This window comes from Halichoerus grypus, chromosome 14 (assembly GCF_964656455.1).
Source record: "Halichoerus grypus chromosome 14, mHalGry1.hap1.1, whole genome shotgun sequence".
In the NCBI taxonomy this organism is placed as follows: Eukaryota; Metazoa; Chordata; class Mammalia; order Carnivora; family Phocidae; genus Halichoerus; species Halichoerus grypus.
Genome location: NC_135725.1, coordinates 58938027 through 58960787, shown reverse-complemented (window position 1 = coordinate 58960787; position 22761 = coordinate 58938027). Strand labels below are relative to the sequence as shown.

The 22761-nt window shown below is 51.6% G+C and overlaps 3 protein-coding genes across 7 annotated transcripts in view; 2 read left to right on the top strand and 1 right to left on the bottom strand.

The window, feature by feature from the left end:
• Positions 1-105: 105 nt before the first annotated feature.
• On the top strand, positions 106-11324 carry GBA2 (glucosylceramidase beta 2). 3 transcript variants are annotated; one of them, XM_036081247.2, is made up of 17 exons: positions 106-734; positions 3786-3877; positions 4400-4515; positions 6604-6822; positions 7112-7351; positions 7577-7679; positions 7841-7994; positions 8086-8211; positions 8413-8585; positions 8783-8887; positions 9083-9190; positions 9288-9439; positions 9566-9672; positions 9823-9965; positions 10044-10159; positions 10259-10450; positions 10732-11324. In XM_036081247.2, the coding sequence occupies exons 1-17, from the start codon at positions 400-402 to the stop codon at positions 10999-11001; spliced, it is 2751 nt and encodes a 916-aa protein (XP_035937140.1). In that variant the 5' UTR covers positions 106-399; the 3' UTR covers positions 11002-11324. The 3 variants fall into 3 exon arrangements, with proteins under 3 accessions (XP_035937140.1, XP_035937141.1, XP_035937142.1); XM_036081248.2 differs by having other exon boundaries at positions 267-734; positions 8086-8154; XM_036081249.2 differs by lacking the exon at positions 8783-8887 and having other exon boundaries at positions 267-734.
• On the bottom strand, positions 11175-15701 carry CREB3 (cAMP responsive element binding protein 3). 2 transcript variants are annotated; one of them, XM_036081269.2, is made up of 9 exons: positions 15376-15701; positions 15127-15271; positions 14983-15050; positions 14783-14872; positions 13169-13275; positions 12984-13052; positions 12034-12118; positions 11852-11936; positions 11175-11774 (listed from the first exon to the last, which is right to left on the bottom strand). In XM_036081269.2, the coding sequence occupies exons 1-9, from the start codon at positions 15466-15468 to the stop codon at positions 11458-11460; spliced, it is 1059 nt and encodes a 352-aa protein (XP_035937162.1). In that variant the 5' UTR covers positions 15469-15701; the 3' UTR covers positions 11175-11457. The 2 variants fall into 2 exon arrangements, with proteins under 2 accessions (XP_035937162.1, XP_077917567.1); XM_078061441.1 differs by having other exon boundaries at positions 11601-11760.
• A 270-nt stretch (positions 15702-15971) lies between these two features.
• Positions 15972-22761, top strand: part of TLN1 (talin 1) — a 31730-nt gene continuing 24940 nt past the window's right edge. Inside the window, exons 1-3 of one of the 2 annotated variants that reach the window (XM_036081213.2) lie at positions 15972-16106; positions 22056-22218; positions 22460-22557. In XM_036081213.2, coding sequence (XP_035937106.1) covers positions 22089-22218; positions 22460-22557 — 228 coding nt within the window. In that variant the 5' untranslated portion in view covers positions 15972-16106; positions 22056-22088. Of the gene's footprint in view, positions 16107-20534; positions 20556-22055; positions 22219-22459; positions 22558-22761 lie in introns of those variants that run through there. The other variant, XM_078061440.1, reaches the window with a different exon arrangement.

Sequence of the window (22761 nt, the reverse complement as noted above, 5' to 3'; positions counted from 1 at the left end):
TGCCGCGAGCTCCTAGGACGGTCCCGGGGGCGGTTCCTTGCGGGCTGGCCCCCGGGGCTCCTCCCCTTTCCGCGGACTCGGTAGCTCTTTGGCCGGGCAAACTAATCACCGCGGCCCAATGACGACGAGGCCCGACCCTTCCCTCCCAGGACCCAGAGAGACGACCGAGGGGGAGTCCGAAGCGGCTTCATTGCTGTCGCCGCCAACGCCGCTGCAGCAACAGCTTCCAGGCTCCACAGAGACGCTAGCTCACCGCGGCTTTCCCCAGCGCCCGGCCCTCCGAGACGACACCTAACCACCACAGCCGCCCGCATCTCGACTTGGCTGGCGAGGTATTTTGTACCAAAAGACTTGGGACCCGGGACCATCGAGGTCGTGGGGACCCAGGATCCAGGAAACATGGGAACTGGAGTCCCAGCCTCGGAGCAGACTAGGTGTGCCAAAGGGGAGCCACAGATTTATTGCCCTGAAAATGCTGGAGGCACTGAGGCTGGGCAGGTTACAGACTTCGAGAGCTCTGAGGACAATCGACCCCAAAGTGAGCCAGGCTACAGCAATCCGGAGGATTCTGGGCAACTGATGGCATCTTATGAAGGTAAAGCTAAGGGCTACCAGGTGCCTCCCTTTGGCTGGCGCATCTGCCTGGCTCATGAATTTGCAGAGAAGAGGAAACCCTTTAATGCCAACAACGTCTCCCTAAGCAACCTGATAAAGCATCTGGGCATGGGCTTGCGGTGAGTAGATCCCATTGCCTGGAGTACCTTAGGTTTCACTTTGTTCCAGGTGAGAAAGCAGGTGGATGCTTTGTCCCAGTCAACTGGCCCCCACCCCCAACATATTCTAAGCCTGTGGTTTTGGGGGGTGAGACCGGATCACATCTCTGCAACCCCCTTCCTCCCAGTAACTTACTTCCTAGTAGGAAAGAACAGGAACATCTGGGCCTGTAGTCAGCCTTTCCCATTTAAGCTCCCTCTCACATACTCCCTCTTTCCCAAAGACCGCCCTTTGGCATTTGCTATACTTTGTGGCAAGGTGGGAAAGGATAGTCTGGTGGCGGCTGCTTACTGACACAATGTTGTTATATTCAGGAGGGGGAAGTTCTCAACCCTGATTCCCCTGAGCAGCTGGGGTACTCTCCTTGCCTCATTTAGGCATACCACATTACGTTTCTTTCTTCAAGCTTTAGCTCCAGGGAGTGGATGACAGCCTGCCTGCTCTCACCCCAAGGAGAGGGTGTGAGAGGTGCTGTTCACTCTCTTCTGGGATAGACAATCCCTGATATAAAAAGCAAAGAAGACCTCTGGCCAGAGAGGCACTGCTAAGTGTCCCCAGAGCTCTCAGTAATAATAGCCTTCCAGAGCCTGCGCAGATGTGCTTTCCCCCAAGGGTTACAGACACCCCAAGCACTTACCCTGAGCTGTAGAACTCCTTTAGATCCCTACAGATCCCCTCTGAGTTCAAAAGCTAGTGATGAGGAGCCAAGACCTATTAACAGGAACAGGTGGATATGAAGACAGAAAGCATCACCCTGAGGTCATCCTGAGTCAACCCACACTGTAAACACAGCTGGGGATGGAAGCATAAAGGTTGGAAAACCCAGCCCTAACAGCCTCTAAACTAGGGGATCCTTCCCTCTCCGTCAGTGCTGTAGGGCTGGGTTGGGTAGCCCATTTACCTAACCCCAGCTCTCAGCAGTGGGAAGGGTCTGGCACTGCCTGGGTATCTGGCTCCTTTGCTAGGTCCTGTGGGTGGCCTGTACCAGATAACAATCATCCCTACAGGCTACTTCAGAAACTGACTCTGCCTAACTTTGACCCAAAAGCTTCTGGGTCAAAATAAGATCGAGGGCTAGAGTGCTGAGAGAAGCACACTGGGGTGCATGTGATAGGGACCCTGAGATCAAGAACAAGGGGCATCCTAGCCCTTCGGTCCCTAAGTATGAGCTGAGTCAGAGGCCTGAAGCTGTGCTCAGCCCCCTGGACCTTGGCTCCACATGCCAGGATAGGGTGGAGATCACCGACACAGGGCTTTTGGAACAGGATGCAGTCCTGCATTGAGGAGAAAGCAGGGGTGAGACAAGGAACAATTCTGAATGATAATCCTTAAATTTGGGCTGACATTATGGAGAAGGCCAAATAGATCACGAATGGCCAGCTGCTAAGTTAAGGGAATGAGAGGTGAACCCTAAGAGGAAGCCAGACTGGGGTGCTCTAATCAGGAGTTGCAGCAAGCCAACATTCTCTTGGCCTCATTGTGGGAAGATCTCAATTTTGATTGCTCTCCCTTCCAGCTAGAGTCCATTCATTCAATAAGTATTTATCGAGTGCTTGTTCTATGCGAGATGCTCCTTTGTTCTGCCTATCTCCATATCTTGCATTTCTCCCTCACTGCCCTAATCTCCGCTGCACCCACCCTCCCTTCCCCAATTCTTTCTGGCCTCTAGTTTCAAAGTCCAGTTTACTCTAAAATGGCAGAGAGGACCTTGTGCCTTCCCATCCTCTCATCCTTTGCCCTCCCTCCTCCTCCCCCTACTCCCAGAATGTACCTTTCCTATTCTCATTTCTCCTCCCCTTGCTTCTCTTTGTGTTCATCTGTCTAGTGCCCCACTGCTTGTACAATCATTGGTAAATTCAGCAAGTGTTTATCAACTGTAGACCAGGTGCCCTGCCTGTGCTTGAAGCTGTGGGTAATCAACTAGTCTTCGTCAATAACCCTTTCCCCAAGGAATTTAAAAGTATGTCAGACTCACATGAGGAACACTTAGAAATAACAAGTGTCTGATTGGGCGTTCAGATAGTGTGTGTACAGGTAACGACCATACCTGACACACATATTCCACTTGATGGCTTTCCTCTCTATTATGCCATTTGCTCTTTCAACCATTCCATGAAGTAGGGAGGACAGGAGGTACCCCATTTTGCAAATGAGGAAACTGAGGGTCAGAGGAGTTACTTACCCCAATTACATGGTTACAAGTGGCATGCTTGAACAATGGGTATAAAATAGCTGGGTAGGGAGGATAGTGGAATTGGGAGAGTCTGGTGGGGCAAGGGTTGCTTAGTGAGGACCCACTCTGAATGGGGATTTGTAGGACTTAAGTTTAGAAGTTAGGCTGAAACAGATGTCAGAGCCTTGAATCCCAAACAGAATCATCTGTCTGTTGGACACAGCTGTGACAAGACCAGGAAAATGTAGGGATTTTTTTAGGTTTTACTAGGATATTATGAGAGAGCAGACTCAGAAAGCTTACAGTTTAGATGAACTTTTAAAAAAGATGTAAAAGGATATGCCCCAAAAAGTAAATACTGGTTGTCTATGGGTGGGATTTTTTTCCCTTCCATCTGGTATATTCTACAGACTTTCACCTTTCACAATCAGGAAGAAAAATAATCATTTTGAAAAGAAGAAATTTATCCCAGCAGACTGTGCCTATTGGGGGAGGGGGGTGTAGTCAGGAAACCAAAACTGGCCCTCTCAGCACCTCAAACAAAACCTCCTAAGCTAACTCAAGCAGTGATAGTAGAGTCAGAGGTGAGGCAAGGTCAGAAAGCTCCTGAGAGAGGAGAAACAAAGACAGTCCCATGCTGTGAGCTGGGGTGACTGGGAAGAGAAATAGAACTGTTGAGAAATAGAGAGGAGGAGAGATTTGGAAGTGAAGGGAATGGGTCCTCTGCAGACCCATTTGATGGGAAGTTACAACTGGGTATCTGGAGAGAGGCAGGTGACTGCAGCCCAGGAGGTACCACCCCCTGCCCCTTCCACTCACACTGCCTCTTGCTCCTCAGGTACCTGCAGTGGTGGTACCGGAAGACCCAGGTGGAGAAGAAGACACCTTTCATTGACCTCATCAATTGTGTGCCCTTGAGACAGATCTATGGTGAGCCTCACCCCAGCTCTGCTCTGCACAGAGAGGGCCCAGCCTCCGGGTCTACTGCAGAGCTAGGCAAAGAGGCTTCCAGCTTAAGCACATTGCACTGCCCCATCCCCTGGGGTTTTCTTTCCCCAACCTTATTGAGCTATAGTTGACACAAAACATCATGTTAGTTTAACGTGTACAATGTAGGGATGCCTGGGTGGCTCAGTTGGTTAAGCGTCTGCCTTCAGCTCAGGTCATGATCCCAGAGTCCTGGGATCGAGCCCCGCATCGGGCTCCCTGCTTGGCGGGGAGCCTGCTTCTCCCTCTCCCACGCCCCCTGCTAGTGTTCCCTCTCTTGCTGTCTCTCTCTGTCAAATTAAAAAAAAAAAAAAAAAAATCTTTAAAAAGAAAAAATAAAGTGTACAATGTATTGATTTGATATTCCCGTGGTTTTTAGAGGGACTCATCTCTATGGTCTAGAAGTAAGAAATGGGCTTCATTTCCTCTCGCCGAGCTTCACTGACTATCCTGATCTCGCTCTAGGTTGTCCTCTGGGCGGCATTGGGGGAGGCACTATCACCCGAGGCTGGAGAGGCCAGTTCTGTCGCTGGCAGCTTGATCCTGGAATGTACAAGCACCGAACAGTCATCGCTGACCAAGTAAGAACCAGCAGGTGGAAGAGAGGTCCAGAACAATATCCCACGTCAGGAAGAAGCTCTTGGCCCGTGTAGGATGTGGACGTTCGATGTGCACATGTGCCCCTGGTTCACTCCAATAAGTATTTTAGGATGCTTTCCTTGTGCCCAGCCTTGTGCTAGGATGTACTAGGAATGAGATACTCCAAGGCTACACATTTCTGAAAAGCGTAAACAGCCCCAGCACCCCTGTGCCCTCCAATTCTCTAGTAAATGCCTCTTAACATCCTTCATACTGCCCCAGCTCCACTAGCTCAGCCAGTACCTGCACAGAGGGTGCAGGCAATTCCCAGATCACTTAACCTGGTTGAAAGAACGTGTAGTAGGACCAGAAGGGAAAACAAACCAAAAGTCTATAAATGCATGGAGAAAAAAGATGTATAGAACACCCATACCCTGATTGGCCAGCCTTCAGCTAGAGGTCAGCTCCTTTGCTGATCACTCCTCTGGAGGTCTCCTTGGCTAAGAGCCTGGGAAGCCCCTCCTCTCCCAGGCATAGCTCTCTGGCCTTTTTCCCTTTTCTGAAGCTTCACTTCTTTTCCCTCTGTTCCTTCATCACATCTGGGCCTTCAAATGCCAGAGTCATATGGTCTACCTTTCGTCATATCTCTCTAGTGACCTCACAGGTAGAGCTGTCCACCACGTTCCCATTTCCTGTCTGAGGGATGCCTCCAGCTTTCAGCTCATCTTCAAAGAAAAAAATGACTAGCAGACCTTGAGTCCAATTAATGACAATGCCCTTCCTAGTTCAGGTTTACCAGCCCTGCCCAGTGCCCCAAGCTTCCTCTCTGGCTCATCCATTAGGTATCCTGAGGGGACGTGCCTGCCAGAATCATGACTCTAGAGTTAAAGTAATTATTGCATGCTTAACGTGTGCTAGAGATTGTGCTATGCATTTTGTATGATATTTAATATTTAAAGACAGTCCTGCAAGGTAAGTACCATTATTATGCCCACTTTATAGGTGAGGAAACTAAGATCCAAAGAGATTTAGTAAACACTCCCAAGGTCATGTGGTTGGCAAATGGAAGCACGTTGGGATTCAGAACCAGCTCTCGATGTGATCTTAACCATTCTCCACCATTCCAGCAATATTAAAAATTATTGTATACATACATAAAAATATCAGGCATACTTTGAAGCAAGGGAAGAGATATTAACCCCTCATATCCCCTATCCTCCAGAAGCTTAAATTTTTATTAGGCAAATAGGACTTTGAGAAAATGGAGACTGTGAGACCACATAAGAACCAAAATGAGAGGGATAGATAGTACACTGAGAAAAGGACACTTTGCCCATTCTCCCCCTATATATGCCAACTGTGCCTGTTTCTGGTGGTGGAGTTGTAGTGGAGGTGGGGGGGGCCTCAGTGAACTGGAGAGGGCCCTGCCCTCAATGAACCCATAGAGCAATCAGGGAGTCAGAATGTAAACAAAAACATGCTAGACTACAGAGGTAGGGGGACATACAGGACAATGACTCACTGCTTGAGGAGAGGAGATGGCATTTGACCTAGGCTTTGAAGGATGAGCAGTTTCATCAGATGGAGAATGAGCAGGAGCAAAGGCATGGAGGAGGAAATGTAGTGTGTTCAAGGAACAGTGAGTATTTGACATGACCAGAATGTAAGTGCTTGAACAGGTAATCAGTCTGATGGGCAGGGAGAGGCCAGATCAAGAAGGGCCTTGAAAGCCAGGTAGAAGAGTTTAGACTTTAGCCTGAGGGCCATGGGGAGTCACTGAAACATAAACACAGACTAGCACATCTTGATTTGTCTGTAAGAAAGATCACTGATAACAGATGGGAAGAGGCAGAGCATAAAGGAAGAAATGGTGAGGGCACAAAGACCACCACAGTAAGAAAGGAGAGGAAACGGGGGAGAGAGGAGGAGGAGGTAGGACCTGGTGGTGACTCACAGTGTGGGAGAGGGGCCTGGCGGATGAGCGAGGCTGTGGTGCAATGATAACCCCTGTAGGCTCGGAAAGGGGAGGGGAGACGAGTTTGAGGTGGCTGTGGTTACCCCATCCCAGCCTATCTGCCTTCTTGGTTTAGTTCACAGTGTGCTTGCGTCGGGAGGGGAAGACCGTGTACCAGCAAGTCCTGTCCGTGGAGCGCCCAAGTGTCCTGCGCAGCTGGAACTGGGGCCTGTGTGGGTACTTTGCATTCTACCACGCCCTCTATCCCCGAGCCTGGACTGTCTATCAGCTTCCTGGCCAGAATGTCACCCTCACCTGTCGCCAGATCACACCCATCTTGCCCCATGACTACCAGGTGAGGCTCCCACTGTGTTTCCTCCATTGCCCTCCCCTCCCTGAGATCTGTCTCTGCTGTAAATTCCACAATCCTTGAAAGAGAGAGGACTGGAACATGACATGCTGGTTTTCCAGGACCTCCGCTCAGTGGTAAGACCCCCTGCCTGGGAATATGGGGAGATGCAAGTGGAAACTAAAGAGAGTATACTGGGGGCAGGGGATAGTATTTGAGCCAGGTCCTCGGTTTGGAGGAGTGGGGCCAGGAGGGGCTACACTGGGACCATCTGAGTCTGATCTTTTGCTCCCAGGACAGCAGCCTGCCTGTAGGAGTCTTTGTATGGGATGTGGAAAATGAAGGGGACGAAGCGCTGGATGTGTCCATCATGTTCTCCATGCGGAATGGACTGGGGGTTGGAGATGATGCCCCAGGGGGATTGTGGAATGAGCCCTTCTGTCTGGAGCGTGATGGGGAGACCGCACAGGGGCTGCTGCTGCATCATCCAACCCTTCCGAATCCCTACACGATGGCTGTGGCCGCACGACTCACGGTACATTAGAGCCTCCCCTAGACCTTAGCCCCCGAACGCCTCCCCTCAGCCTGGCCCCCAAGTGCACTGTATCCCACCACGGGCTCTTCCTTTCCTCAATTCCTGAGTCCCATCCTCACTACAGCCCTTAAGCCTCTGGTGGGAATTATAATGGGCACTGGAGAGTATTCCAAAGCCAGCCTACTTGTGGAGCCTCCCCTCAAAGAGTCTTTGGCCCCTTAACAGGCGGCTACCACGGTAACCCACATCACAGCCTTTGACCCTGACAGCACTGGGCAGCAGGTGTGGCAAGATCTACTTCAAGATGGACAGCTGGACTCCCCTGCTGGTGATGGGGGGATTTGATAGGGAGGTGGTGGGAAGAGAGGTTGTCCCCGTCTTGGGAGGAGGGGTGAGAGCACTGGTAACGAACAGGCCTTATTTTCCCATATTAGGGATCCCTGGGGCTGAAGGGGGTGCCTATGCCGATTTCTCTTGTGCTTCTCTCAGGCCGAAGCACCCCCTCGCAGAAAGGAGTAGGCATCGCTGGGGCTGTGTGTGTTACAGGCAAGCTGCCACCTCGAGGCCAGTGCCGCCTGGAGTTCTCACTGGCTTGGGATATGCCCAGAATCATGTTTGGAGCTAAGGGCCAGGTCTACTACAGGTGAAGGGACCAAGAGAGTACAGGGATCCAAGGTGCTGGAGCTCTGACCTGGAACCCGAGTTCTCATTCCTCCCCTTTCTTTCCATCCCAGGCGGTACACAAGGTTCTTTGGCCGCGATGGTAATGCAGCGCCTGCCCTTAGCCACTATGCCCTGTGCCGGTATGTGGACTGGGAAGAGAAGATCTCAGCTTGGCAGAGCCCAATATTGGACGACAGGTGCCAATGGGGCTGATCTCTTGCCTTTCTCCTGGGCACTCACACTCCAGTTGGGACTCCTTGGTTCAGTCTCCACTCAACCACAGTCAGCAGAGTTGGGCTGGGATTCACTTGGTGCCCCCTGCTCTGCAGAACTCCAGAATCCTTCCCTTCCTGGGAGATCCACACTCATCAGACCATTCCTTCCTCCTGACTCCCCAGATCCTTGCCTGCCTGGTACAAATCTGCGCTGTTCAATGAACTATACTTCCTGGCTGATGGAGGCACAGTATGGCTGGAAGTTCCCGAGGACTCCCTACCAGAGGAGCTGGTGGGGAGCATGTGTCAGCTCCGCCCCATCCTCCAGGAATACGGTCGATTTGGCTACCTGGAAGGTACGGGCAGCTGGTGGGCCACAGTATCCACGAGGCCAGTTAGTGCCCTACCACAAGGCAGGACAGTGGGTTTTGCCTACCCCGGGGGATTGGTTGGGATGAGGGGGTAAGCGGCAGGTGTGGGGTAGGCCAGTACCCCATCCCCAATTCCAGGGGAAGCAGGAATTCTGGCAAGTGTGTCTCCCTCCTTCCCCCAGGCCAGGAATATCGCATGTACAACACATATGACGTCCACTTTTACGCTTCCTTTGCCCTCGTCATGCTCTGGCCCAAACTCGAGCTCAGCCTGCAGTATGACATGGGTGAGGGTCCCTTTTGTGCCCCTTCTGCCGTCTCCCCCCACCCCGGCCCTGAATCTTTGTGGCCCCTCAGATTGTCTCCACCCTCCTCTCCACTCATCCTGCTTACTGGCTCCCCTCCAGGGTCGTAAACAGTTCTGAGCCCCACCTCAAGTCTGCCCATTCCCTGCCCCCCCACTTGTGTGTCTGCTCCCCCAGCTCTGGCCACACTCAGGGAGGACCTGACACGGCGACAGTACCTGATGAGTGGGGTAATGGCACCTGTGAAAAGGAGGAACGTCATCCCCCATGATATTGGGGACCCAGGTAAAAGTACCTCCACCCCAGGGTTCACTTCCCTCCCTCAACTTTTGCACCCTCTACCCACCAATGCAAATCAGTCAGGTTTCCTCCCCTCCCACAGATGACGAGCCATGGCTCCGAGTCAATGCATATGTGGTCCACGATACCGCGGACTGGAAGGACTTAAACCTGAAGTTTGTGCTGCAGGTTTATCGAGACTATTACCTGACGGGGGACCAGGGCTTCCTGAGAGACATGTGGCCTGTGTGCCTGGTAAGACATGCATGTGCAGTGGCCAGTGTGCCAAGGGCATGACTGGTGTTTGGGGAAAGCCCAGCGGGCTGTTGTTGTCTTTCTTTAGCATCTACCTAGGTCTTCAGTGTCTTGGTTCCTCTCTAGGCTGTGATGGAGTCTGAAATGAAGTTTGACAAGGACCAAGATGGACTCATTGAGAATGGAGGCTATGCAGACCAGACCTATGATGGATGGATCACCACAGGCCCCAGGTAGGGGAGTAGGGATTTCCAGGGTGCCTGAGGTGGGGAACTGGGCACCAAGGAATTGTGGGCTCCAGGAAGAATGAGTCCTTGCTTGTGATGTTGTATGGGAGTGGCTGGAGCTGCCAGTCTGACCCCCACACCCGTGTCCCTGATCAGTGCTTACTGTGGAGGACTGTGGCTGGCAGCCGTGGCTGTGATGGTCCAGATGGCGGGTCTGTGTGGGGCACAGGACGTCCAGGATAAGTTTTCTTCCATCCTTAGACGGGGCCAAGAAGCCTATGAGCGACTGCTATGGAATGGTGAGTTGGAGGATCCTAAGGAGTCTTAAGGCAGCTGTGGGGCCACAAGGAACCTTATTTTGTCTTCCTCTACGCCAGGCCGCTATTACAACTATGACTGCAGCCCTCAGCCTCAGTCCTGTAGCATCATGTCTGACCAGTGCGCTGGCCAGTGGTTCCTGAGGGCCAGTGGTCTAGGAGAAGGAGACACTGAGGTGAGAAAGACGAGGAGGAGGAGCCAGACAGAAAGGTGGGTTTCCCCTGGAGGTGGGAAGCACATTTAGGAAACCGTGACTCTGCCTTTGCCCGTCTAGGTATTTCCTACCCCCCACGTGGTCTGTGCTCTCCAGACTATCTTCGAGTTCAATGTCCGGGCCTTTGCAGGAGGAGCCATGGGGGCTGTGAATGGGATGCAGCCCCATGGTGTCCCTGACAGATCCAGTGTCCAGTCTGATGAAGTCTGGGTGGGTGTAGTCTACGGGTTGGCAGCCACCATGATCCAGGAGGTAATGCACTCCCTTTCCATCTCTCCTCCACCATCTGTACCCTGGGCTGGCAAACTTCCTCAGCCATCGAACTTCTGTAGGGCCCTACCCATCTGGAAAGCCTCTCCCTTTTTCCTGGCATGCCTTCCATTTCCTGCCTTCGGGTTCTGTCTATGGGTCAAGCTTATTTCTACCACAGGCTGGGAACTCCCTGAGGGCAGAGGCCCTATTGTCTCTATCTGTCCAGCTGAAGTAGCTATTCAGGGATTGCCAAGTAATGTGCCTGACATCTCTTCCTCCAGGGCCTGACTTGGGAAGGCTTCCAGACAGCTGAAGGCTGCTACCGGACCGTGTGGGAGCGTCTGGGCCTGGCCTTCCAGACCCCTGAAGCATACTGCCAGCAGCGGGTGTTCCGCTCGCTGGCCTACATGCGGCCGCTGAGCATCTGGGCCATGCAGCTGGCCCTGCAGCAGCAGCACAGAAAGGCCTCCAAGCCAGTAGCCGAACAGGGCACAGGACTAAGCACAGGACCTAACCCTGGACCAAAGGAAGCCACAGCAAACCCAAAGTGAGCCCTCTGAACTGTGGGAGGGAGGCTCTAACAGCCCAGCCTCCACCTGGCCTTTCCTCTTCCTCTTCACTGCTCCCCCCGGCCCCAGTCTCCTGCAACCCTGAGCCACCGAGACAATCATGCCCCTTCCCTTCTCCCCACCCAATCGTGCCAGTAAAGAGGGGTTGAAGGTGATCCAAGCATCAGAATCACTTATTTATTTCTCTCCTCACCCAATCCCCTCACTGCATGAAATGTTTAACGAGGTCGGTTGATTCCCCCAGGCCCATTCATGGGGTGATAGATTTATGTGGGTACAAATAAAAGACCCAGAAAGCCAGATAAGTGTGGTGTGTTTGAACTCTCAGGCTTCCTGACACAGGACGCATGAGCTCAGGCTAGCCCTCTCCCATTCCTTTCATTTGGACACAGACTAGGAACCGCAGACTCTGGCTTAGCGCCCGCCCCCCCCCCCAATCTAGCCTGAATATCTGCCCTGTAAGATAACAGATGTGGGGCTGTGAGTAGGGAACCATTCCCCATCTCTTGTGAAATTTGCATGCAGGGGAAGGGCGGGACCTGGGCAGGGGGACTTCGAGGAAGGGACAGGAAGTGGCAACTTCAGGGGAGGCTCAGCACCAGGAGCCTGAGGCATGTGGTAGAGCAGGCAGCAAGAGTTGCCAGGAGCCTGGATCTCTTGGTCTGAACTGTCCTTTGGTACCTCTGACTGCAGGGCAGGCAGCTCCAGCTGGTGAGGGTCCTCACTGGGGAGGGCACGAAGCTGGCGGGACAACACTAAGGAAACAGACTCCTCGAGGACCGGCCAGGCTTCCCCCCTAGCCCTTCCTTAATGGTATTCTCAAGCCTCTCACCTCCGTGCTCAGCTGGCAGGCTCCCCCTTGTGTCAGAGGAGTACATAGCAGGTACGATGAGCAGACAGAAGGAGAAAAGTAGGACCTGGAGAACGGGAAAAAGAAAATGAAGAAGGGCTCTAGGTTGCAGCCCTGTCCCTGCCACCTGAGAAAAGGATCTCTCCTTCCATCACCATCCTCACCAAGACGCAGGTGCTGGTGCTGCTCGTTTTGTCTGATACCTGAATCACCATGGCCTGGAGTCTCCTCAGCTGGTCCAGAAGGGACCTGGAAGAAGAAGGGGGACAGTGAGCAGCCCCTGGCCTGGCACCCTGAGATACAATGAAACCTTCCTGTTAAGGCCACCCCTCCATCTGTGCACTGAATTATCTCTTGCTTTTCGTCCTATTTTTAAATGGATTCTTCCTCTCCGTGGACAAAATGCCTGAAGTTCCTCATTAAACACCTTTCTGTCCTGACCTGATTTAAACTCCTTTGCAAATACCTTCAGTGGTTCTACACTGTGTGATCAGCTATGCACATAATCTTCACCGGGCATTCGATGTTCTTTCTGACTCAACTCACCTATGTTAAGGTTCCAGCCAGACTGCACTATGCCATGTTCTTTCTGCCTAGAGTGCTCCCTATCCCGACCCCCACCCCAGAATCCTATCTACTATCAAACGTCATCAGCCCCATGGGGTCTTTTTTTTTTTAATTAACATATAATGTATTGTTTCATTTGTTTCAGGGATACAGGTCTGTGATTCATGCCCCTTCAGATTACTACATTTGTATCTTTGGGGTAACTACCCAGTAGGGCAATTGCTGGGTCGTAGGGTAGCTCTATTTTCAACTTTTTGAGGAACCTCCATACTGTCTTCCCAGAGTGGCTACACCAGCTTGCATTCCCACCAACAGTGTAGGAGGGTTCCATGGGGTCTTTCTTACTCCCTCCTCACTCTTTCTGATTATTTAACTTACTTAATTACTTGTGAATTTGTTCCCCACTACTGTAAGCTTCTTGAAATCAGATCCACTAAAGGCCAAGCACCAGACCTTGCATGTAGGAGCTGCCCAGTGTGGAGCAGGGGAAAGAATGAGACAGCATAAAACAGGAGGGAGGAGGGACTGATGTTAGAGAGTTACTTACAAATTCTGTTCCTCCAGGAGCTGTACTTTGTTCTGTAGCTCCAGATTCTGGGCTGTGTATTTCAAGACCCTGGGGGAATAATAATAGGATATGGGGATATGGCCTGTATCCCCCCTTCAAAACCCAACACACTTCCAACTATCTCTGCGCCCCTCCCCCCCACCCCATCCCTCTCCCTTTTGTACCTGCTCTCTAAACCTCCCAAATACACCTTCTTCTTCCTGCGGCTCTCCTGAGCAGACTTTTTGTTTCTAATTTTCCTCCGCACTCGTGTCAGAACTTGTTCCTCCATCTAAGAGAAGACAGAAAAGAGATCTTCATCAGAGGAACATTGGACCAAAGAGTTGGAAGGCAACTAAGTTCAATCTTCTCAATGCAGGAATCCCTTCTACAGCTTCCCAGACCAAAAGGCACTTGGCTTCTCTCTGAATGCCTCTGAAGGCCAGGGGTTAACATCCTTACAAGCCAGACCATTTTTAACAGTTTTATTAATTAAAAAAAAAAAAAGAAAAAAGAAAACAACCCTTGCCTGGGTACCTCAGTTGGTTGGGAGTCTGACTCTTGATTTCAGCTCAAGTCATGATCTCAGGGTCGTGGGATGGTGCTCAGTGGAGAGTCTGCTTGAGATTCTTATTCCTTCTCCCTCTCCCTCTGCCCCCCACCCTGCCCTGCTTGTGCGCATAAGTGCAATCTATTAAAATAAATAAATCTTTTCAAAAAAAATCTTCCTTATCCTGAGCCAACATATGATTTCTATCAATTGGACTTACCTAGTACCTATCTCTGAGGTCATGTAGAATGAACAGTCTTTAACTATTTTAAGGCACTTAACATTTCTTCAGAGTTAAATAATCTGGGCAAAAATTTTAACTCCTCACTTTATCTTCTCTCCTCAGGATGGACTGCATCCTCTTAGTATCTGTCAAAGATCTGGGTTCAAAACTAGACACTAAAATGTGCTCTGGCCAGTATAAAGGAGAATAAGATGGTCACTGCCCTTCTAGAGGCAACACCTCCATTGATACAGCCTTCAAACCCCACTCACTTCCTTAGTCATTTCAAACTGCTAACTCATCTTGTACTTTTAAGAAATTAAAAATTCTCTCAGGGCGCCTGGGTGGCTCAGTCGGTTAAGCAACCGCCTTCAGCTCAGGTCATGATCCTGGAGTCCCGGGATCGAGTCCCACATCGGGCTCCCTGCTCAGCAGGGAGTCTGCTTCTCCCTCTGACCCTTCCCCCTCTCATGTGTTCTCTCTCTCTCTCTCTCTTTCTCGCTCTCTCAAAAAAAAAGAAAAAAATCTTAAAATTCTCTCAACTTTTCTGTACTGTTGATTTCACAACAGTACAATACCATGCTTGTAAAGCTGCCACTCATTGCTTCAAACTTAAAATTTTAAAACTTGGGATTTTACAATTATTCTTGCTATTAGTCCAGCCTTGATGAATTCTAAAACTTAATTCTACCATTCAGCTATAGGTGGATTATGATGAAGCCCTTAGTGAAATCTAAGCATCAGGGCCCTTTGCTTGCACAGTCCTTTCCAAGTCCCTATACCAATGTTGCACTGATGATTTTGAATTCTTCTTTCTTAAAGAGAACACCAAAAATTTGTAAAAGCCCCACAAAACCAGGATCTGCCTCTGCATCCACCATATTAACTACATGTTCCAGCTTCCCATTAGCAACAAATTTGCTAAGTTCTCTAACCTCAGTCCTTCCTGATATAAAATTAACAGAAGTGGGTACTTGGGACTCACAAACCCCCTCCAGCTTTCACTCCTATCAATGGGAGTCTTACCTTAGTAAGAGGAAGTGTCCCATGCAGAGTAAGCCCCTCCTTCTCCAACAGCCTCTTCTCCTCATCTGTCAGTATCAGCCTAGCAATTTCCTAGGGTTACCAGTAGGTGGGCAGCAGAGTTGCAAGGGGATGTCAGAAAGGAATGGGGAATCCGCCCCCACCTGTGCAATGTGTGAATAATCCCGCCATAAATCAAGTACCTGCTCTGCTGGCTCCTCCACACGCAGTGGAGTCGTCTGGGCCCCCTCTTTTCCATAGTTCCCACCATCTGCAAAAGGGAAAGTATAAATAGCCAGGCCCACGAGTCCTGTCTTCCGCCCAAATCTCACTTATTTCACACTCACCTAGATCTATGGAGACATGTTGTGAGAGAGAGTAGGTGTGATCATGGTGAACAAGACAGGAATCAGAGGAGCTAAGGACGTTCAACGATGCTGGAGGACTCAGCAGGGAACTCAGGAAATCCTCTGCCTCCCATTCACTCAGCGTCTGCACAGGGTTCAACTTAGTAAGCCTTGACCTATTACTACCCACTGCCTCATGAATGCCGTCCCCGCAACCCCGCGCCTCCCCGACTCACAGCCCCCACCCACCTCGGAAAGGGGCTGCTCGGCCCCCAAATCTCCGCTTTCCTCTAGCAGAAAGTCCAGCAGGTCCTGGTCACCCAAGTCCAACGCCAGTTCCATACTGGATATCAACGGGAAGGATGGGCAGAAACACAGACGCTCACCCCACCACCAATCCGCAAACCTGAACCAGTCGCTCTCAAATCGCACCAGCTCCCTAGACTCGCTCCTCCGCAGCTTCCAACACCACGGACGTGACGCGCCTACCCCCGAGGCATCCCGGGACTTGGAGTTCCCTCTGACGCGGAAGTGGCCTAGCAGCTGCGCGCCACGTCCCAGGAGCTATGCAAATAGAGGGGCCGTCCCTGCTGCCTCCTCACACCCTGGGGGCGGGCATTCTGGGGGACGGGCTCCGCCTTGGCCCTCGGCTGAAAAAGGGATGGGTTCGAGACTAAAAGGGAACTCGGGCGCAGTTAGAGCGTTTTCTCCGAATTGTGCCGCACCCTTGCTTCCGGCCGGGGAGGGGCCGCCGGTCTAAGACCGGCTCCCGAGCATCGAGAGCTGGGGCCAGAGCAGCTTCCTCCTGTCCCCGCAACCATAGAGCGCGGGCCCAGGGCGCCGCCCGCGGGTGGGGGACGTTCCGGGGACGGAAGTGGCCGAGAGAGTGTCGAAGGGAGGGCGAGGCCGGAGCCCGATTGCCACCGGGAGAACGAGCGGGTTAGCGGGCCGGCGGGCGGGGCACGAGCCGGGCAGCGCAGGTAGGCCGGGCCGGACGGGCCGAGCCGGAGCTTCAGGGTGGGGCCGCAAGGCCAGGCCCGGGAAGCGGGCTGGCGGGCAGGCGGGCGGGGTCCCTTGACTCTCCTGCGTCTCCTCTTTCGGGTCCTGTTGGAGAGGTCACCGTCCAGTGTATCTCGGCTTGGGATCGGAGTTAAGTAGGCCGTTTTAAGGGAGCCAGGCCCTTCCTGGGATCAGTTCTCTGTCTGGAATAAGTTTTGAAGAGGGAGAGGAGTGGGGTGGCATTGAGGCGCAGGGCGGGGACCGGCTTTGAGGTTAGCTGATAGCGGGTATGTGGGTAGGAAAGCCTCTGGTGAATTTGGGAATTAAGGTTAGCTTCAGGAGTTATAAAACCGGAGTTGGAAATTTAGAGTTACTAGTGTGAGTCAGGTCCGTTTTATGTAGGTAAAGTTTGGATTAGGTCATTATTTTGTTTTCTGGCCAACGTTAAGTCAAAGTTAAGATTCAGGGCCGGGTTAAGGGTCAACACAGAAATTAAATTAGAAATCCAGTTTTAGGGATTAGAGAACATTAGCATGGTACCAGGGATAAATAGCGAAGAGATGGGTCAGCAATCAAGTGACAAAGGAGTTTTAGGCTTAGAGATCAACATTTGGGGTTAAGGTCGGGGAATTTGGTGCTAGGGGTAAAAATTAGATCAATATTAGGGACCAGGGATTGGGTACGGGTGTCTGTTAGGAAAGGGATGAATGTTAAAGCCAATGTTAGGAAACAGGAAACAAATAAGGGTCAGGGTTAATGTCAGGAATTAGGGTTAGTTTTAGGGGGGTTCTGGTTGAGATTAGGGCAGTTGACCTCAGATAGATAAAATTTAAGAGATTGGCAGTAGATACATGCATTCGTTTTGCGGGGAGGTCTCATTCCTCCGTAGTTTCAGGGGTTCTCTAGCCCAGAGATAGGATAAACTAATTTCAGGTAGGGTTCTGGGCTTCAGCTACAAGTGCAGGTTTCTGGGATTCCAGCTTCTTTATTCTGCTCTCTAAATCCAGTGCTCTTGCTGTGGTCACCACAGTTGAGGGACAGGAGTCCCGTGGACTGTGTTGTTTACAACATAGGAAGAAGGAATGGGACTGGGACCCAGGAGATGTACAAGGCCTAGACATAATTGGGGGATTACTTAGGGAGAGGGGACTATGATTAAGGGAAGGCTGACCATGGAAACACTGTTGCCACAGGAGAAAGAGATGACTGAATCGTCTGAAAGTTCAGCCCCACTGCCTCCCAATTCCCTCATTCTCTAGTTATTAAGTCCCCCCCCCGGCCCTGCAGTTCACACCCTCCCTGCATACCCCATTTCTGCAAGCACAGTCCTGCATACAGAATTCTCCCCTCATCTGTAACTCTCCCATACTTGTTCATCTTACCAACGGTTCCCAGCTGCAGTTCTTCCTCCCTTCCTGTCCGAATCTGCACCTCCTACCATATTTTGCCCTCCCAAATCTGAGCTTTCCCATCATCTTAAAGCACTCTCCCACACTTTCCCCCACTCACCCACCTGCATAGCTCCTGGTCATCTGCTGAATACCGCTCCCCCCAGCCCAACATAACTGTCAAGTACCCCCAGGCCCTGCTACATGCCAGCCCCTGGTGCTAAGCCTCCTTAAGTTCTTGGTCCAGTTGTAGATCCCCTTCCCCCACTCCCCAAACAGAAAAGAGGAAATGAGACCCAAAGAGGAAACTGGGTCTTGCTGATCCCACGCCCAGCCAGGCCACTGACCACACCCCCATTTCACTCCCAGCCTGACCCTGCCACTGACCACAGCACTATCCCCTACCCAGTGTGACTGGTCGTGCCCTGTACCCACCCACCGCCACCAGCTCCAGCTCTGCTTGTAGACTGCCAGTGTCCCTCCGCTCTCCCCCTCCTCCCCATCCCAGCCTTATATAGCCACTGGCCACAGCCCCATCTCTTCTCAGCCTCCTGCAGCCTGATCTGACCTCTGACCTCACTCTGTCATTCCCTGACTTATAACTGTTTTTCCCCTTCCCCTAGCCTGATCCAGTGACTGATCATGTATGTATTTTTCCTACCACCATCTTCCCCAGCCTTTCTCTACACCTTGTCTTCCCCATTTCTAGTCCGATACAGTCACTGACCTCATCCCTTCTGCCCCTACCTGGTGCAACCCACATCCCCATCTGCTGTGCCCCAGAGCCTCATCTTCATATATATACCCAGCTTGACCTGATCTTTCCTTCTCCCCTTCCCAATTCCTTATGTAAACTCATGCCACCCCAGCCACTGAGTGGCTACTGATGACAGAAGCTGTGGGACTCCAGTCTGACTTTGGGCCCAGGTCCCTGAAGGTTGACAGGACAGACTGCCATCAGGTCCTGACAGTTCTACCTCTTAAAACTACAAATGAGTGACATCCTCCTCTCTACCATTCTAACTGCTGTCATCACTTCTCACTTGTGCTAATGCACTGTCTTTCTGACCAGTCTCCAAGGTAACTGCCACAATTATTTTCCAAAATCTAGTTCTGGTTCTGTCCCTTTTCTGCTCAAAGCCTCCCGTGGCCTCCTGGTGCCCTCCAGTAGGTAAAATACTCCTTCCTCTCTAATCCTCCCCTGCCTTTCCATCCTGACCCGGATTTCCCCATCGCTGCTCCCTTGCAGGTACCCTGTGCTTCAGCTAGCCTGCCTGCTCACTTCCCTGAATGCTCCTCCGTGATTTCCTGCTCCTCCACCTTTGCTTATGCTCTTCTCTCTGCCTGGAATGCTACCCCTGACTCATCTCCGGCTGGCGTAGTGGAGACAGCTTGGGCTTTGGAGTCAGAGAGATGTGGGTTCGGATCCTGGCTTCACAACTTCACAACTTACTAGGCTGTATGACTTTGGAGAAGTTCCTTGAACAAGTGTTTAACATCTTTGCACCTCAGTTTCCTAATCTGTAAAAATGGATATAATGGTATCTTGCTGGGTTGTTGTAAAGATTAAATGAAACTATGTATACAGAGAAATTGACATAATCGTCAATAAAAGGTAGATCCTTATGATTTTTATTATCTTTATTTAAAGTCCTAACTTCAAATGACACTTTTCACAGAGACTTTTTGGTCCCTCTTCTCTAAACCTAAAGGGATCTCTCCCCTGAGCACACACCTCTTGACTCTGACCACATCCTGCCCTGTATTATAATTCTGTATTTAGCTTACCCACTCAACTAACTGGGAGCCCCTTGAAAGTGAAGGCGAGGACTTGCTCTTCTTGCTTCCCAGTCACTGAGAGTTTGGCCCGGGGCCTTTTTCACAACAGACCCTCAGAAATGCCTGTTGGATGAATGGAGGGAGAATGTGTAATGGGAGGAGAGATGTTGGGGCAAGTTGTTCTCTTACGGATAGAGGTGTGTTTGTGGAGAAGCTGTGTGCGTGGGATGGGGTCTTTACGGGAAGATAATGTGGTTGTGATGGGGTCTGTGTAAGGGACTGCATGTTTGAGATAACGTGTATGTGGAGACAGTATAAGTAGGTTTGTGGTAAAGAGCTCTGTGCATAGACTGGGGTGCAGTTGGGGAGATGAACATGCATAAATAGGTGTAGGTGGTGCGGGGCTGTCGAGGGAGATCAGGTCCAGCCCTTCAGCTGCCCAGTCCACCCCAAAGTGAGCCTCCAGCAGCCTGAGGCCGGATATGTCAGTCTCACCCACAACCACCAACCTCCCCCCCCCCGCCCCCCGCGGTTGCGGCCTCAGAGGCCAAATTTGGTAACAGACTGAGTGTTACTCCCCCAACCCTCATACGTTCTGACTTTGTTTTCAGCTTTCTCTCTCCCTTGTCCCTTTCTGTAGCTCCCTGTCTTTCTGCAGCTCCCTTTGTGGGTATCTGTTCTGACTATATTCCCCATGTACCCCAAATTCTTTACCCCCCAGTATACTTACATTCCATTCCTTGCTGGGATTTGACCTCTTGTCCTCCATCCCACCCCCCCCCCAATTGCCCAACTCCTCTGGAATGCATCTCAGGAATGCCTTGAGGGAGGAGGAGTTCCCTGGGAGGGGGATGGGGGGGGGCATTGTTGCTGTTTCATAAAACATGGTGGAAAAGGGAGCAAAGTTCTCAGGCCAGAGTAGGATCTGGATAGCTTCTCCCCATACTTCCAAGGACCTTGTTCTCTGCCCTCATCACCCTCAGTTCACTTCTCAGTTCCCTTTCCTCCCTCATCGTCTTGTAGCTCTGTGGGTGTCCACTCAGGACCAGCCTGGGAGTGAGGGTAGGCATGACTCATCTCCCTTATCGGGGTCTCACCAGAGGTTTCCGTGCTTGAAGAAGAAGGGGGTGTTCATATGTCCGGAGGAAATGGGGGAGACATGCAATTTCAACTTAGGGTGGAGGGTCCTTTCAGTCCTGCTCTCAGCTCCTCTGACGACTCCACTTCACTGACCCTCCAGCCCTCCAGCAACCCCACAGCCAGGTCTGTCAAGCTACTGGGAGAAGTGGCCGAGGAATGGGGAGGTGGGCAGAGAGCTGGGGAGACTGGAAGAATCCTCATTTGTTTGGAAATAAAGATAGAGAGCGAGCTGTGGTTTCGTGGGAGACTCTGGACTGTTCTATAAGGTCAGAAACGGTCTATCAGATCCCTGATCCACACCTTTCCCACATAGACCTGTCTCCTGTTTCTAAATTATCAGTCTCTTTCACCTCATCCTTCCTAACCTCTTCACCCTCCAAAAACCTATCCCTTCCCAACTTCCCCGGTTCTCTACTGGGTACTGTGTCCCAGCACCCCCACCTGTTTCCAGCCTTCCCCCGGTCCTGCGTTTCCCCACTTGAGGCTAGCCAAGGAGGGTTTGCCAGGAGGGGAATGGGCAGCCCGGATTTGCTCATTCTCTTAGTTGAGAGGAACCAATCCCTATACCAAACTGGGTCACATCACCAGCTGCCAGGCAAATTGTGCCCTGGGTGCCACCTGCCACCTGCAAGGCTTCCTCCAGCCTGCTGAGATGTGGTGCCAAGGAGGGCGGGAGAGGTCACGGTGGGACTGATCTTGAGCTGCAGTGAAAACACCATCAAGGGAGGTAGTGAGGCGGAGGGCAGAGTTTGAGAAGGACTTACTGAAGACGGGAGAGCATGTGAGGAGCTGTCGTGAGGACTGGGTATTCACTTGGTGACTTGAAGCAAGAACCAAGTTAGAGGGACTAGGCTCTTCTTCTGACCTGCCTTGAAACTGCCCCACCTGCCCCACCATGGTCTGATATGCATTCTGCAAAACTGAGGAGTTGACTAGTTTCTGAGATCCTTTTGGATTAGAGAATTATCATTCTAGCTCGACCGCCAGGGAAGCCAAATATGGGGCCGGGCTCCCTGGGAAGGCACCTCCCTCTCCAGTTAGACGGCTCAAGCAGTCGTGTTTGGTCTCCCTGCTGGGCTAGCTAGAGTGGGTGTTTGCAGCCTTCAGGATCTCTTGGGAATTACCTAACATAACGTCCTCATTTTGCAGAGAAGGAAGCTAAAGCTGTCAGAGGGGAGGTCACATGATGAGTCAGGGCAGAGCTCTGAAAATCCCAGACAGGAAAAAGCCAGCAAGACCTAGTGAGAGACAAAGAGAGAAGAAGACTGGACCGAGAAAAGATGAAAACAAGGCAGAGGCAGGGCTGGGAAAGGAGCAGGGTAAGGGACAAAAGGGAGATACTTGGCAGACAGAAGGGAGGCACAGATTCTAGTGGTAGGGACAGGACGGTGTCCTCAGGGAACACTGCATTGCAGACCAGACTCCTTCACATATCTTAGGTGGTTAAGATTGGTTCCTTTGGTATAAATAATCTTTCACTCTTTAAAATTCTTAAATAAAAACAACTACGTTACTATTTGCTCTGGTGAGTCCCTTTCAAAAACACCCCTCCCGGGGCCCCATCTGGGGGACCTCCTCTCCTCTGATGAGGATGTGCGCTAATGCCCTGGTGCCACAGGCCAGGTCGAGCCAGGCTGGAGAGGAGAAGCTGCCACCATGGTTGCACTCTCACTGAAGATCAGCATTGGGAATGTCGTGAAGACGATGCAGTTCGAGCCGTCCACCATGGTGTATGATGCCTGTCGCATCATTCGTGAACGCATCCCAGAGGCCCTGGCTGGCCCTCGTGAGTCTGAGCACCCCGGTGGTGGGGGTGGGAGTCTTCGATCCCTCCTTGTTCCCAGGCTCTTGGCTTTAAGGGATGACCCCATCGTCCCTCAAGGCTACTAACCCCTCAGGCCTATGCTCCGTGGTTCCCTCTCCCCTTTAGGCCCCCGGTCCCTGGGGAAATAGTAAGGGGCAACCGCGCAGCCATCCAGCCTTGCTGGGGTCCTCGTGAGTCTGAGGTGATCCGTCCTCTCTTTTAGCCAGCGACTTTGGGCTGTTCCTGTCAGATGATGACCCCAAAAAAGGTATATGGCTGGAGGCCGGGAAAGCTTTGGATTACTACATGCTCCGAAATGGGGTGAGTATCACTTCATCAAGGACCACCAACATCCCCTACTCCACCTCCTCTTTTCAGCACCCATATCTGTTGTCCCTGACCCTCTCCAGGCTTTCTATCACAGGCAGTCAAAATAACCTGCTTTTTGAGTGAGCCACCACAGTCTTGCTGTTAGTAATCTACTTTCCTCCCCTCTGGCCATGGAAAAAGGAAGTAATACCTCTA